This window comes from Schistocerca cancellata, chromosome 8 (genome assembly GCF_023864275.1).
Source record: "Schistocerca cancellata isolate TAMUIC-IGC-003103 chromosome 8, iqSchCanc2.1, whole genome shotgun sequence".
NCBI classification, from domain to species: domain Eukaryota; kingdom Metazoa; phylum Arthropoda; class Insecta; order Orthoptera; family Acrididae; genus Schistocerca; species Schistocerca cancellata.
Window position 1 is genome coordinate 290,162,491 of NC_064633.1, and position 15,534 is coordinate 290,178,024.

Below are 15,534 nucleotides of genomic sequence, written 5' to 3' on the forward strand. Positions count from 1 at the left end.
AAAATTATGTTCGCTTGGAAACTGATTGCGAGGGTCTCGCATTCAATGGCCACAACAATTATGACTGGTTTGAAATAAATTATCGATGTGAATGCATGACTCTTGTCACCATTGCCTGTCATTTACAAGAGTTTTAGACCCACCGTATTTACTTCGTGTTAGACGTGTGCACGTGGTACACATCGTCCGTACACATATGGGACAGTCTGCAAGGACTGACCTGCAGATCTGGCCGTTTCATGCACAGTGTTGACGTGGTTATCTGAAAACACGTAGCCTCCTTCCTGCCATATGCACATCACTCATATTCGTTGACATTCGCTAGCTGTAGTGGGTCACATTACATCTTTGTGCCACTTCTGCACCGTTAATAGCGCTCTAAAGCGATCAGCGTGATGTTTCAACAGGCGAGCCACCACATTCATTATCTCGTGATCGACTTATAAAAAAGGTAACACTGGACCTGAGACTCCTTGAATAGTTTATTTATCTTCCCTCTTCGTCTCATTATCATTCTCCACAGGCGAAGGATTCAGTGAAGCTATGCCTCCCAACAGGGGAAGATGAAATGAAAGATGGAAGAGAAGATTAATGATAGTTACAGGTACCTATCAAAAGAGTGGAATGCTGCACATAGAATGTACTTTCAACATTTTTTGCTGTAGCCAAATTTTAAGAGCATGCTTTTTAGCGTTCCGTACCTCATTCGCTAAAAACGAAAATCTTTAAGGCTCACCTTGTGTTCATCTGTCTGTCTGTATGTCCTACTGTTAAAACAGCTTTTCCTCACCAACGGGGAGATTTATCAATTTATTTCTGAGTTACCTTCTACGGTCTACCGTCCCTTGGCGTCAATTTATGTCACATACTTTCATATTCTCATACCCAGGCATCAACACCTGTAGCGGACTTCCAGTTGACTTCGAATCACAAAATTTTTAAGTAAGCAAGGTTTCACACTATAGCCAAACAAAAAAATCTCAACACTATTAATCTGTAGGTGTATAACATGGAATTTTTTTCGTCATTTATTATCAGACTGTCTGCTAAGCCCTCTTTTTCTATGGAAAGTGTAGACGCTCACGTTGTAAATTGATGTCACATATTACGGTCTATAGTCTCTTGGTGGTGGAGTAATGTGAGCTTCTAAGCCAATGCAACTGAAAGACACCGCCATTTAGGTCACATATTTCGATTCTCGCAAACCCACTCATGCAAACGTAACAAATGTAGGGAGTGAATCCCGTTGGTCCAGAATCACGAAATTTGGCAATAAGCACGTTTCACAGCAGAAGTCTCGAATGTCTTTGAATCCCTGGCACCGATGTTTTGCGGGTATAAATGTAGACAACAGGCAAAAATATCGAGAATCTCGAGTTTCTACGGAACCCCCAACGCGCCTACTACCGCCTGGTCAGTGTTTTAAGTAAAATCCGTGTGGGAAGATAATATCCAAATTGAATCACGTTAATTTATATGCTATTAAAGCAGAGAAAATGCACCTTCCTTTTTAATTGCAGAGGGAAAAAACCTTCTATCCCCTAATTACAATATTTATTAGGTATTTTTCAGAAGATTCTATACCCTAAAAAATTTGTTTCTGTGACGAAGGCTATTTGATACTGGTGCTCACTAGGAAGAAAATACCAGAAAAAGACATCCAAAAAGTCATAATAATTTATTATTTAGTGGTTTCTGCACCAGGATTTTAATTCTGGACTATCATCAGGTATGAATTATTTAAGTATTCTTTATCTGTAGTTCTCAGCACATTCCAGCCAGCAAGATTCTCTTCATTCAGAGCTCCGTTGAAGAGTACATTTCGTTCGAGGTTTATGAGATACTACGCTGTCGTATTACATCTAGGCTATACGTTATTTATCCATGTATGTGCAGCCGCGCGGCCTTGGGCACCTTGTCATGGCCCGCGCGGCTCCCCCCGTCGGAGGTTCGAGTCCTCCCTCGGGCAGTGGTGTGTGTGTGTTGCCTTAGCGGAAGTTAGTTTAAGTTAGATTAAGCAGTGCGTAAGCTTAGGGACACATGATGTCAGCAGTTTGGTCCCATAAGACCTTACCACAAATTTACAAATTTTTTCAATGTACGTGCAAAGCTAGAGCTGGCCTCGTCCTGCACTTTCACGCAAAATGTGGTAAAGTAAATGGAAACCTCTAGGAGCAACAGATAGTTATGTTTCTAAACGTATCTCCCCAAATTGACTGGTATAAAACTGGCAGTAATTAACGAGTGATATCACCTGTGACGCAAGACAGCTGCGGCTTCCATAGCGACATCAAATCTATAGCTACACGTCGGAGTGAGCTGTGGCCACTCGAAAATCTGGAAGTATGGTTCTCCGTCTTGACAACGCACTTTTTGAAATGTCACCTATTAAGTTTTGTGGAATTTTGTTACGGCATTAAAAGCGTAAGGACTGCTCACTTCTCTGAATATTCTATAATACCAGCTCTCTAAGATTCCACAAAGACGAACAGTATTCACGAAATATTGAAATTAGATTTGTAAGCAATCTGCGTCATACGTGAAATCCTTAAATTCACTTGCACTCCTTTCGCTAAATCCCCAACAGTCATCAATGTTTCTCACGGCTAGATATGCGTCATCGTTGAAAACTACATTGCCCAGCACAGATCGGTTCTAGCACTGGCGCGTATTATTAACACCAATGGCTGGTCACCGATCGCGTAGTTACATGATCTCGTATCTTCCCGTCTATTTCCATGCAATAATCCATGTCAATAACTGTTGTAGGTCGCAGTGGTATAGGGCTCAGTGTCGCCTAGCGCGTCGAACGAGCAGGTCGTAGTTCACTATCGGCTGTGTCGCAGCGCCGCTTGTGTCGAAGCTACTCAGTCTTGTTGGTGTATCGACCGGAGTGACATGGTAGTTGCGTAGCGGAGTTTGTTGTCGTTTCTCTCTCGGTGGCGGTGATTGCTGCTCGCGCCATGGAGTCTGTCGATTCTCCAAAGTCTATTCCTCATCGAGCTACTGTTCCGACGACTCCTGCAGTACAAGTCAAACTCCGGCGGACAGAGGACCGTAGACATTTCGAGAGAGTCCCTCTCCAGTCTCGTTCTTGCGACACGGCGTTGACAGAGGCTGCACCTTCTGGTGGTACTGAGTTGCCTACTGACGTTAATTGTGATCCCAGTATTCCCAGAAATTATGTAGCCGCTTCTGTTGATGCTGAAATCTGTGTTGTATCTGAGTCCCTCACTTCACGTGAGACGCGACGGTTCCCGTGAGTTCAGATGTTCCCGCAGCGACGTTGCCTGCTGGCCAGTCTTTACAATGTTCCAGTGAGATAGCACCCCTCCTCCACGCTGAGACGGTGGGGCAACGGGATTCTGCGGGTTCTCATCCTGACGATCAGCTGATGCAATCCGACACCGGCACTGCATAACCTGACTCTTCTGTACCTGATGTTGCTTTAAGTCGTTGTGAGTTGTGCTCCCCGACTTCCGATGAGTGCAGTGGAGATGGCTTCTCTATCAAACCGGAGTTTTGCGTGCCCCCAACCCTTCGACATCAAGAGTGTGTGTTTCCACGGAGTGGTGTGAAACAGCGTTTTCAACCTGCACGTGCAGCGGTGCGTCGTAAAAAGAGAAACGAGGTTTCCTCGGCTCCCGGTGGGGACAATTAGTATTATACCTTCTTTCCGCCGCTTCTTGACGTTGAGGACAGAAGGGCGTGATGACTGCATTTTCCTGAGTGTTGTTTCATTGACCTAACATGTGCTGAGGGATGCAGGCATATACATTTCTGAAGCTCAATGTTAATAGGATATGTTCCCAATTACAGCTTTCTACGTTACGCCAGTTCACTTACGATTCCCAAGCTGATATCGTGTGTTTACATGAGGTGTCATTTGATGTGTTTTGTCTTCTTGGATACACTATGTTTTTCAATGTCGCACCTGAAAATTCTACCGGTATGGCTTTGCATTATCGAGATGGAATCCCGCTGGCGGACTTCAAAACGCTAGATGATGGTCGCGATACAGGCTGCAGTTTTTATGACCTCACCTTAAGTTTTCTTTACGCTCCGTCTGGATCCGGTCGTTCTTCCGACCGCGCGCTGTTTTATAAGAAAGACGTTGTTTATTTACTCCAACGAAACCCGTGCACTGTTTTGCGGCAGGTGGGCCGGGAGGGGGGGGGGGGCTATTTTAACTGCGTCTTAAGTCATGAAGATCAGAGCCCCAGTTATACACATTGTCGTGAACATAATGATATGGTGACGTTCTTTGCATCTCCAAGATGCTTGGATTTGCAGATATCCTACATTGGTGCGGTTTACTTTATTTACAACTACTTCAAGTAGCCGATTGGACCGCTTTTGTTCATCTCCCCCATCTGTAGTAAAATCCTATTCATCTATCGATAGATGTAATTCCTGCCAGTTTCATTGTTCAATGTGCTATTTCAATTACTTTTAACCACGTCCCGCAGCGAGCCCATCTGTCGCGCCCTTTATTGAAGCTGAACCCTACATCTCGCGGACCTCTATATGGAAGGCATCGTCGCAAGCGTACGGCGGCGAACAATCAAGTCCAGGCACGTTATGCCTCAATTCTAGAATGGTGGGTTACCTTTGTCAAACCTCGGATTCGAAATACACTCAAGCGTTTTAGCGCAAAAAAAGCGGCTGAAATTAAGCGCACTAGGAAATTTTATTATGCTGTCTTCGCTTTCTTCACGATCATGCTCGTGATGCCCCCTTGACAGTCGTAGACGTCCACTGTATGAAGGCAAAAGTTCTACAACTAAAACGTAAGCAAATAGATGGTTTCCGCTTGCGTTCACAGCCTTGTTCAACTGTACAGGATTAGTTGGCCTCTCCCTATCATCTTCTTCGGCTTCACCAGCGATCTCAAAAGACGTGTCTTACTACCATTCTTTCTCTAGACGGACGTGAGTGGTCCTCCCAATCTGATATCATGCATGAACTTTACCATTACTTTTTTGACCTTCACACTGAAGTGGATTCAGACAGTCTGCCGTCTGTTGACTTTACCTCCCTCCTTCGTAATGTTGTAACGCCAGCTCTCCAGGAAGAGTTTTTCTCTCTATTCCATCGCGATGATATGCTTGATATTGTGGCTCGTTCTACCTCCCACAAATCGCTTCGATGGTCTTCCCAAAGAAATTTGTACTCGATTTTTACTCCTGATAGGAGATACGATAACTTCTATGGTGAATGAAGTATTCCACGGAGGCCTTTTCCCGCCCAGATTTAATGTTGCTAAAATTGTCCTGATCTCCAAGAAGTCGGGACGTCTGCTTGTGGACCAGATTCGCAGATAACCCTGTTCAACTATTATTATAAGATAGTGGCGCGAGTGGTAAATAGCAGACTGACGGTGTTGCTGGCTACCATCATCGCGAGCCATCAAAGCTGTCTTCCGGGTCTTACTCCCTGACTCCCGTTGCTGAATGTCGTGATCTAATTTCGATTGCTTGTACCATTCCTATGCCAAGCGCTTTCCTTTTCATTGATTTTTACCATGCGTTCGACCGCGTTAATCGTGGATTTCTCATGCGAGTATTGACGACTGTTGATTTTAACCATGCTGTACGACTGTTGTTTATCTCTCTAATTACTGGTATTCGGGCGTCTATTGACGTAAATGGCCGACTTACTTCCTACATCGCTGTGTGTCAGGGCGTCCTTCAAAGGAGTCAATTATCTACGTCGCTCTACGTTCTGTTTCTGGAATTCTTATGTGATCTATAACTGCTCGATTGGGTGGCTGGTTTCTGGTCGCTGTTTAGAGAAAGATTTACCGTTCGTATATATGATGCTGACGTTATGGTTTTTCTCCGAATCCACTGATGATATACAGGGTGTCCACGAAAGGACTCCCTGATTTCAAAATTAAATATCTCGAAAACAAAGATCGATAGAGGAATGCAGTAAACAATATGTTTATTGTGAAAACTGTAAGAAGTTTATACAGCAGTTTGAAATAATAGTTACAAAAGCTGCTAACAGATGGCGCTGTAATCGCCATACGTAATGCCTAGTATAAATAGTGATCCGAAGCCCAGAGCGATCAGTTCCACTATTGAAACGTGAAAGGAGGTTAGCGTACCGAAGTAAGAGATTAAAACCATGTTCTCCATTAAACAACGCGTTTTTCTGGTGCTAGGGTACCACAGGTTAGAAGAGAGTCCTACAGCAACAAGGCGAAGTTTTCAAGCACGATTTAATGTTCGAGCGTAACTGATTATCTAGTGGGGCATGTTGGCCGCAAGCAAACCGCAGTTACGCCTGTTTCTGGAATTAATCAGCGAAACCCAATGTCATCCGTCCGTAGAATTGCATCTGAGACTGGTTTGAAGCGTTCCAGCACGCAGAAAATACTGAGAAAGAGCCTACACATGTTTCCATTCAAAATTCAAAGGTACCAGGCCATACCCGTACGAGCTGTGCAACAAAGCGTTGCCTTTGCTAATCAGATGCTCACAATGATTGATAGTGAAGGATTTGATGTTGGGTGCATCTGGTTTACAGATGAAGCACACTTCCACCTGAATGCATACGTGAATAAGCAGAACTGGCGATTTTCGTGTTCCGAAAAACCATATTGGTGTGAAGCGAAACCCATGTATTCTCCTAAAGTTACTGTGTGGGCTGCAGTATGCAGCAGAGGCATTATTGGCCCTTTTATCATTCGAGAAACGGTCGCTGGAGCACGTTACGTAGCAATTTTGGAACAATTTGTCGCCACACAGCAAGCGTTAGAGGATCGACCAGCTACTGAATGGTTTATGCAAGATGGAGCCCGACCACATTGGACCGAACAAGTGTTTCGCTTTCTTGAGGAACACTTCGGGAATCGAGTCATTGCTTCGGAATATCCCATATTTACTGGTGCAGGCATGGATTGGCCTCCATATTCGCCGGATGTGACTCCCTGTGACTTCTTTTTGATGGGCACAGTGAAAGACATGGTCCACCCGAAGCATCCCGCCACGCTGGACGAGCTTGATTCGGCGATCACTGTGGCATGTGAATCCATTTCGGTTGAGACGCTACGAAATGTGATGGCGAATTTCATTCTTCGTTTGCGCCGCCTCTGTAGTGCCAATGACGAACATTTTGAAAACATTGTGATGTGATTGTTTGCAAAGATTGTTTTCATACGATTATTTCACTTATGTATGCTAATATGAGCTGTACAGCGTACAGCGCCATCTGTTAGCAGCTATTGTAACTACTATTTCAAATTGCTGTATAAACGTCTTCCAGCTTTCACAATAAACATACCGTTTACTGCATTCCTCTATCGATCTTTGTTTTCGAGATATGTAATTTTGAAATCAGGGAATCCTTTTCTGGACACCCTGTACCACTGCTGAAGGAAATTTTGGATGCTTTTTGTCGTCTTACGGGAGCGCGGGTTAATGACCAGAAATGTCGATTACTCAGTTTGCGAGGATTTGACGATCTTGAAATTCCATGGGCTTTGAAGGTCACCTGCTATCATTCGTTAGGTGTTATAAGTGACAGTTGTCCGCTAAAGATCGCTACGATAAACTGGAAGTCTGTAACGCATAAGATTCAGGGAGCAATCATTGAACACGAGCGACGCTCTTTCTCACTTCTTCATAAGGTCCGGGCCATGAAAGCGTATGTGTTAAGTAAGGCTTATTTTATTGCACAAATCGTTCCACTTCCTGTGATGATGTACCGCAAGTTGCAAATCTTAACTGGCAGGTTTATCTGGCTCAACTCTATGTTTCTCATTGGTGATGTGTGTGTCACGTTTAAAAATTTCAGCAGTGGTGTGTCCTTTCTCACATTACTGACTGCTAAACAGTGGTGACCATCGAAGACGTAACCAATAATCAGTAGCTGGAGGCAACGTATGCTATTGGGTAGCATTACTCTCAGGAATTATACGTTAACGTTGGGAGCCATTCTGGAACTTACGTAATTTTTTCCATTGAAGACTACCTTAATTACCAACTACATTTCGTGCCATTGTCTAATTATACTGGCAGTTATTATTTTAGACTCTAAGGGCTGAGATATGAAACTGTGTGATAATAGAGGCAACAGGCCTATAATGGAGCTCCGTGGGAAGTTCGCAACATAGAGCTTCGAATCTTGATAGTTCTAGAGTAGTATGTCAGTTAATGGGACACTACTGTAAATTGTATAAAACTGAATCTGTAACATTTCCCTTACTTCACTATGGTTAAAGTAATTACACACACGTAATTTCATTCACATGGGTGCTAAGTTGTAGGACACGATTCGTAGCGTGTACCAGGCACGTTAGATGCAACACATCGGAATTATCAACAAGCACGATACACATGTATATCAGACAGTGGCCAAACCGCCACTCCGCATAAGATAAACGGTATCTCGATGAAAATCATCTTCAGTCAATGCGAGCGCCCGTGTCGTAAAATTGATAAACTTCCAGTTCTGCATCTGCAGCGAAGTGTATTTTATCGACATTGCAATATAAATTATTTTACTACACTTCTCAGACCAAATATTTCACTCTGAAACTGGCTAGTAATGTGAAACATATACGTGGTTCATTCAACGCACTTTGCATAATAAAACTGACAGCCTACGGTGGTTTAAAAAGATTTCATCATTTACAAGCTACTTTGAAGCTGTGAACCCAGACATAAAGTAACTGAAAGAGGCACAAAAATCTTCAGAAAAAACCGTAGCTATGTAATTGACTTATCAATTAAATGAATAGGAATTCAAGTAATCTAAAGCGATCAGGTGCGGGACAATGCGAAGATATCGGAAAGGAAATGGTCTTCAGAAGATCGGGTTTAGCGTGTACATAATTCAGAGGCAAGAGAAATGGCCTCAACATTTAGAGCACGTACTGAATTCCACCGTTGAACCCAGGAGAGAGCTCGGTAAGTGGAAACCGTTTGTTGAATGCGTCCAACTGGGAAGGAGCTGTTTACAGAAGTGATATAAGAAGAAATGGGAGTCAATTTGGAAGACACAGAGGGTTGATTAACAGTGTCAGAGGGTAACCAAGCTACTGAAAAATCGTAACTAAAGATCGAACAAGGAATAGATAATATTCCTTCAGTACTTCTAGAAGCTCTATGTAGGATCTACTCTACTCCTATTTTAACGATGTGTTGTAATTAGAACTAACTTAAATTTTTAACTACATTCTTCAAGCCTATCATACTAATTCCGATATAGCTACTACTCTATGAGTGTTCGACAGTTACATGGAATACTTCCAGAAATTGAGACACAGGGTATCAGTCAATGCGGTGGTACCTGTACCCTTGAGAATTACGCGAACTAACGAGGTATCCCGGTTGTCATTTTCAGTGAAACATATAGGTATGATATTGTTCAGTTCAAATGGCTCTGAGCACTATGGGACTTAACGTCTGTGGTCATCAGTCCCCTAGAACTTAGAACTAGTTAAACCTAACTAACCTAAGGACATCACACACATCAATGGCCGAGACAGGATTCGAACCAGCGACCGTAGCAGTCGCGCGGACCGGACTGAGCGCCTAGAACCGCTAGACTACCGCAACCGGATATTATTCAGTACCTCAGTCTTTATTTGGTAGCTTCGGATCACTCGTTGTCCTCGTCAAAAATAAATCATCAGAAATTCAAGGAAAAGTGCAAATGCAGCTCATGAGAGGCCCGAGCTGTTGTATACGCCGTCGACATTGGCAGATCATGGTTGGCGAGCTGATTCACGACTTTGGAATACAAGCCATTCGGTCACGCCGGACGTTCACCCAGAACGAGTTCGGGCACGATGGACACGCCCCCTGCCTCGTCATGAATATGCTGCCACAAAGTCTTCGATCGTGTCTTTTGAGCACCTCATTACGCTCACTGATGTGCCCACCTCAGTTTCACACGTGACTGGCGGCTGCCAACTTTCACTCACAGGACAAACATAATGCAAACACTTCGTCTCTAGTAAACCTCACGTGACGCAGCGTTCAATATGGTTGAGTGGAGGTAATGGGCACGGTTTACTGTAGAAATGTTATGGCGTATAGTAGTTGACACGGGTCTTCTCTGACGCAGATGTTACGCCGTTTGTGCCCTTGCATCCGCCGGCGTGCCGCTGACCGCGACGAGCGGAAGAAGCTGAAGAAGAACCAGAAGGCGCGGGTGAGTAGTGGCTCTCTACGTCACACCAATAGCATACAAAACTTACTCTCGGCAGGATATCTCCCCCTGTGTCATACTTAGTTGCTTGATCCAAAAACTTGATATACATCTTTAAATGACGATTTACGTGTGGCCATCGATACGGCTATTGCCAATATCAATATCGTTTTGCACACTCGGACAGGCAACACGCCAAATGTGTTTGCGAGATTGACTGCCCAGTAGATGACAATTTTTGATGCTGTAGGTGAAGGTAGATCGGCAACATGGTAGGGCTGCCTTTCATTTGTGGTAAAAAATGTTCAAATGTGTGTGAAATCTTATAGGACTTAACTGCGAAGGTCATCAGTCCGTAAGCTTACACATTACTTAATCTAAATTATCCTAAGAACAAACACACACACCCATGCCCGAGGGAGGACTCGAACCTCCGCCAGGACCAGCCGCATATTTGTCGTACACTAAGCGAAACTCGATGTGTAAAAGTGCTTTTCGACATATTTTACCCTTTCACTGCAATGACCTGATTACGGAGTAAATCTACGGATGCTATACACTTTTATTCTCTATTATAATACGAGATTATCTCCGGTTGTTGGATTTATATGCCTTTGATAATTATTTATTAGGTATGCGAATAAATATCATGCGAATACCAGAAGAGAAGCATCAACCTTATTATGTTTTATGAATACCTAGGGTTTTCCGTCGACGGCTTGGACATGCAAATGGCCGACGACCTCGTGGCAGATCCAAGACACGATGGCTGGACCGTATCAATAAAGATACGGAATTCATCAATTCCACCTACACAGAAGCACCTGACAGACCAGAATGCAGTCTGATGTACCAACAAGTCGACGCTGCTAGCGCGGGATAAACACTAGAAAGCAGTAAAACAAGCCTTCGATTCTTCAAAAGAGCCACCTCACTCACACCATTCATACCACGCTTTAACTGCCGTATATTGGCAGGAAATAATTAATACGACCTTCCACTTTGGTTTCTGACAGTTGATTCTCCTTCATAAAAGAGTCAGTGACTTTCTCAAATGCCTACGTGTTCCGCCTGGCGTCAGCATATGCCAAGTACGGCTGCTTAAGGGATAAATTAACGACTGACATAACCAACAGAAGTAACGGGACCTGTCCTGGTACAGATGTGGAAAGACAATGCGCCAGCTATAGACGGTGCAGACCAGCTACTGCTAGGATCTGGCTTACTGGACGCTGAGCATTTGCTCATTTTTCGTGACTAGCTGCAACCATACCCACATTTAGGGCTAATAAGTACAGTTGGTCTCACACTCATTACCGTCTGTCGTTGACTACGTTAACAGGCACTACACGCTATAGGACCTAGCGAGACGAATCTACAATGTACAGTCGCAGTTACAGCAACGTGCACACATGTCGAAGGAAATGAGTGTGAATAAAATAAACTTTCCCCTTTTAGGATGGTGATCCTTTACAACACAGACTAATCGTAGTGTCACACATTATTAAAATCTTTCACGCCGCAAAAAAACGCTGTCGCTGCATCCAGCGAATCGCCTTACTGTATCGGCACAGACGGTATAATTCTTCACAAAGTCAACTCATATCATAAGAAAATGTTCAGATTAGGGATGAACAATGATGGCAAATCTTCGATGCTAATTTCTATTTCAACGCTCACGTCTGCACATCGATGGAAGACATTAACCGACGTTAAATATTGAATTTGGAGAATGATGTTAGTAGCTGATATTTACTTGTAGAACTCACTGAGTCTGTCTACTCTCTCATTCATACCACCAAGCCCATATTCTTTAGTATTCTTCTACTCGTTCCCCTACAACCGCATTCCAGTCCCCCATTACTAACAGTGTTACATCCTCTATTACTTATTGAAATACCCGTTCACTATATTCGTATACTTCATCTCTTCATTGTCAGCTTTCGACGTCGGCATGTGTACATGTACTATTATTTCCGGTATTCATTTGCTGCCTATTCTGGTGAAAACAACCCTATCACTGAACTGTTCACGGTAATACACTCTCTGTCCAACGTTCCTATTCACAACAAATCCTACTGCCATCATACCATTCACTGCTGCTGTTGATATTATCCTATATTCAACTGACTATAAATTGTTGTCTTCCTTCCATTTACTTCTTTGACCCCCACTATATCTGGATTAGGCCTTTGCAATTCCTGTATCAGAATTTATAGTTTCTCTACCATGTTCAGACTTTGACATAATCACATCCGGCTCTCAGAACATTATCCTTTCGTTCGTGACTTAATCTTCTTCTCATGGTCACATCCATGTTCGCCGTCTCCGGTGTCCATTGCCAGTGGGGAGAGCATCAAGACACTTTTTCAATTCACAGTCCACACATCAAAGTCGTTTTCAGTATAAGGTTTAGTTCTTTTGCCGGAAGTCTTCTGCCGTAAGAGATACAAAGGAGGTGCCACAACTGACTATGACAAACTATATGTAGCAACTCAAATCATCCAGTTATCCTATGGAATACTGAAACGTTACTGATTCATCTTCTGCAGTGACGCAAAAAGTTGCAACCATGTTAATCGACAGAAAAGACTAGCGGCCCTCATTGGCTGCAGTATTTTGCTGTGTAACATTTCGACTGTGGTTACCTCGTTTTGAAGTAACCCATTTTAACTACACAAATTCAAATGTATAATTTCACGTGCACCTTAAAATAGTAAATTGGTGAGCACCCCATACGACTTGATCAACGTAGCTTCACCGGAATACACTGACAAAAAACCTGCAGCACTAACGAGGAGTTAGAAGAAATAAACGGAAGTTGGTAGCCATCTTCCTACATCTGAAACAAGATGACATTCGAATTTCGCACCCGTCGCCTGAGAGTGGCGTTAGTACCACCACTATGAGGTTTCAATCACGTTTCCTTTAAATACAGGCTGTAACGGTCGTAAAAGTTAATTATTTTTTAGACGAGACATGGTTAGTAGATGACAGTAAAGAACGCCGTTATCAACACCTCACTTAGTTAGAATCGGACCATGTGATAGAGCGCCGAGAAGCTGCATGTTCCTTCTGCAATATTGCAGAGATATTAGGAAAGAATGTAGCTACTGTACTTGATTGCTGGCAGAGATGGTCACGAAAACGTATGGTCGCAAGGAGACCAGACCCCGAATGGGCAAGTGACACGACTGAGTGGGAAGACCATCGTGTGCGGCGTATGGCTCTCACATGTAGTACTGACTCAGCAGCACCAATATGAGCAACAATACTGTAGTGTTTCATGACAAAAGCAGGTTCTACCTCCATACTAGTGTTGGTCGTGTGTTGGTTAGAAGGAAGAGCCAGTTGAGGTCCTGCAAGCAGTCTGTCTGTGTGCTTGATCCATTAGAGCTTCACCTAGAGCTACCGTCTGAGGTGCAATTTCATATGACAGTTGGAGCGCTGTCATGGTTATCCCACTCATCCTGACCGCAAATTTGTACATCAGTCTGTTGATCTGACGTGTTGTGCTGGCATTCACGTACAGCATTCAAGGCTTTGTTTCATATTGCTGTTGTAACCCAAAATGATGTTCAGGATTTTGACATAATACCTTGGCCTGCTCAAACACCAGATCTTTCTCCAATCGATCATATGGGGTATTATCCATCGACAACTCCAGTGTGATCTACAGCTATCTGTAACGGTCCCTGTGTTGACTGACCAGGTGACACAGACATCGATCTCCATTCCACAAACTGACATGTGGCATTTGTATAACACAATGCACACACCTTTGCATGTACCATTAAAATTTCTGGTGGATTGTTCACGCTTCCATTAACCTGTGTTCTTGTAATACCTATCAGATAATATTTTACTTAGACAAATGTATTGTTGCATTTTTATTAATCTGCAATAATTATATTTTCGTATTTCACTTCTTCTCTTGTCAGTGAATATACAAAAACTGTTATTACAGGCACGTAATCTGAACCAGTACTACATACAAGAAAGTCAAGCCTAATACAGATATCCTTCTGATTCCAGGTTTCTGATGTCTCTGAAAACATGTGCCGTGGCTACACTGCACCTGCCGAACAGCAGCCGCTGCCACCGACGCTGCCACGCCCGCCTTCGCTGACGCCGCCGCCGCCGCCGCCGCCGCTCAACACCTCAGGCGGCGAGACCACAATTACTGATGAGCTGCTGCCCACCACCAACTTGGGCAGTGGCGATATCTATGTTGCTTATGACTTTCTGGCCCCCACCACCTCGCCTAGTGCAGATAGTAATGCTGCTGAGTTGCAGCCCCCCACCTCCTTTTGCAATGGAGACAACACTGCCGACGGAGAACCGTCTCACCCCACTGTCTTCGAAGGCAGTGACACCACATCCACTAATGAACTGCAGACCCCCACTGTCTTGCACAGTGATGGTATTATTTCTGCTGAACTGCAGCCCCCCACGACACTGGGCAGTGGCAACAAGGTTGCCAACGATGAAACACCGCATCCCACCATCTTGGATGTTTGTAATGCCTCATCCACTAGTGAGCCACTGCCTCCCAGCAACCCTAGCAGTTGCGACACTGATACTGCTGAGTCGCTGCCCCCAACCACCTTGGGCAGCAGCGAAACGTCTGCCGATGTCAAGCCACCATGTTCCCCCAACTTGGGTGTTCGCGATGAAACATCCACTCATGACGTGATCCTGCCCACCGCCTTGGGCACTGGCAATACTATTCCTGCTGAGTCACTGCCCCCCACCACCTCGGGCAACTTCAACACAGCTGGCAGTGATGAAGTACTGAAGCCCATCATCTCCCAAGAATTGCCTCATTTCGCTGATGTTGCACCATCAGCCCTACAGGGTGCGCTTCTCACTGGCCCTCCTCCAAAGCAGGCGTTCCCTACGATTTCCAAAAAGAAAGGTCCGTCTGATCAGCTGGTATATCTTCAAGGCCCACCACCTTTTCCCGCTTTTGCAAATAAAATGTAATGTTATTAGTTAATCCTTGGAACTCAAAATTAATAAAGTTTATGAAAGCATCTTTGTTATTAATCTTGAATTTTATGGCTTGTATTGCAAAATGTGTTGCTGAATCTTTGACGTCAGTTATAACATGATGTATTATGCCATGTACACATGTGGGATAGTACTGCGCCAGCCTTCAGAAACGACCAAACTGCGAAATGATACGATTAGACACTACAGAAGCACAGTGACACAAATAAATGGAGACCAACATCGCACTGCAGAAATCAATACCTTAATTCCTCTCAGTTGTACTCAAGAAGCGCATGACAAGAACCTGCTACGTCATTTCTATCGTGGAAGTTCGTTACCCGATTGTACATGTATAATTACACCTAAGATAACTAG

At 43.9% G+C, this 15,534-nt stretch overlaps 1 protein-coding gene across 1 annotated transcript in view; it reads left to right on the top strand.

The window, feature by feature from the left end:
- LOC126095527 (proteoglycan 4-like) overlaps positions 1-15,150 on the top strand; it is a 52,615-nt gene extending 37,465 nt beyond the window's left edge. Inside the window, exons 3-4 of the mRNA XM_049910310.1 lie at positions 10,081-10,167; positions 14,611-15,150. Of these exons, the coding sequence (XP_049766267.1) occupies positions 10,081-10,167; positions 14,611-15,150 (627 nt within the window). The remainder of the gene's footprint in view (positions 1-10,080; positions 10,168-14,610) is intronic.
- The last annotated feature ends 384 nt before the right edge of the window (positions 15,151-15,534 follow it).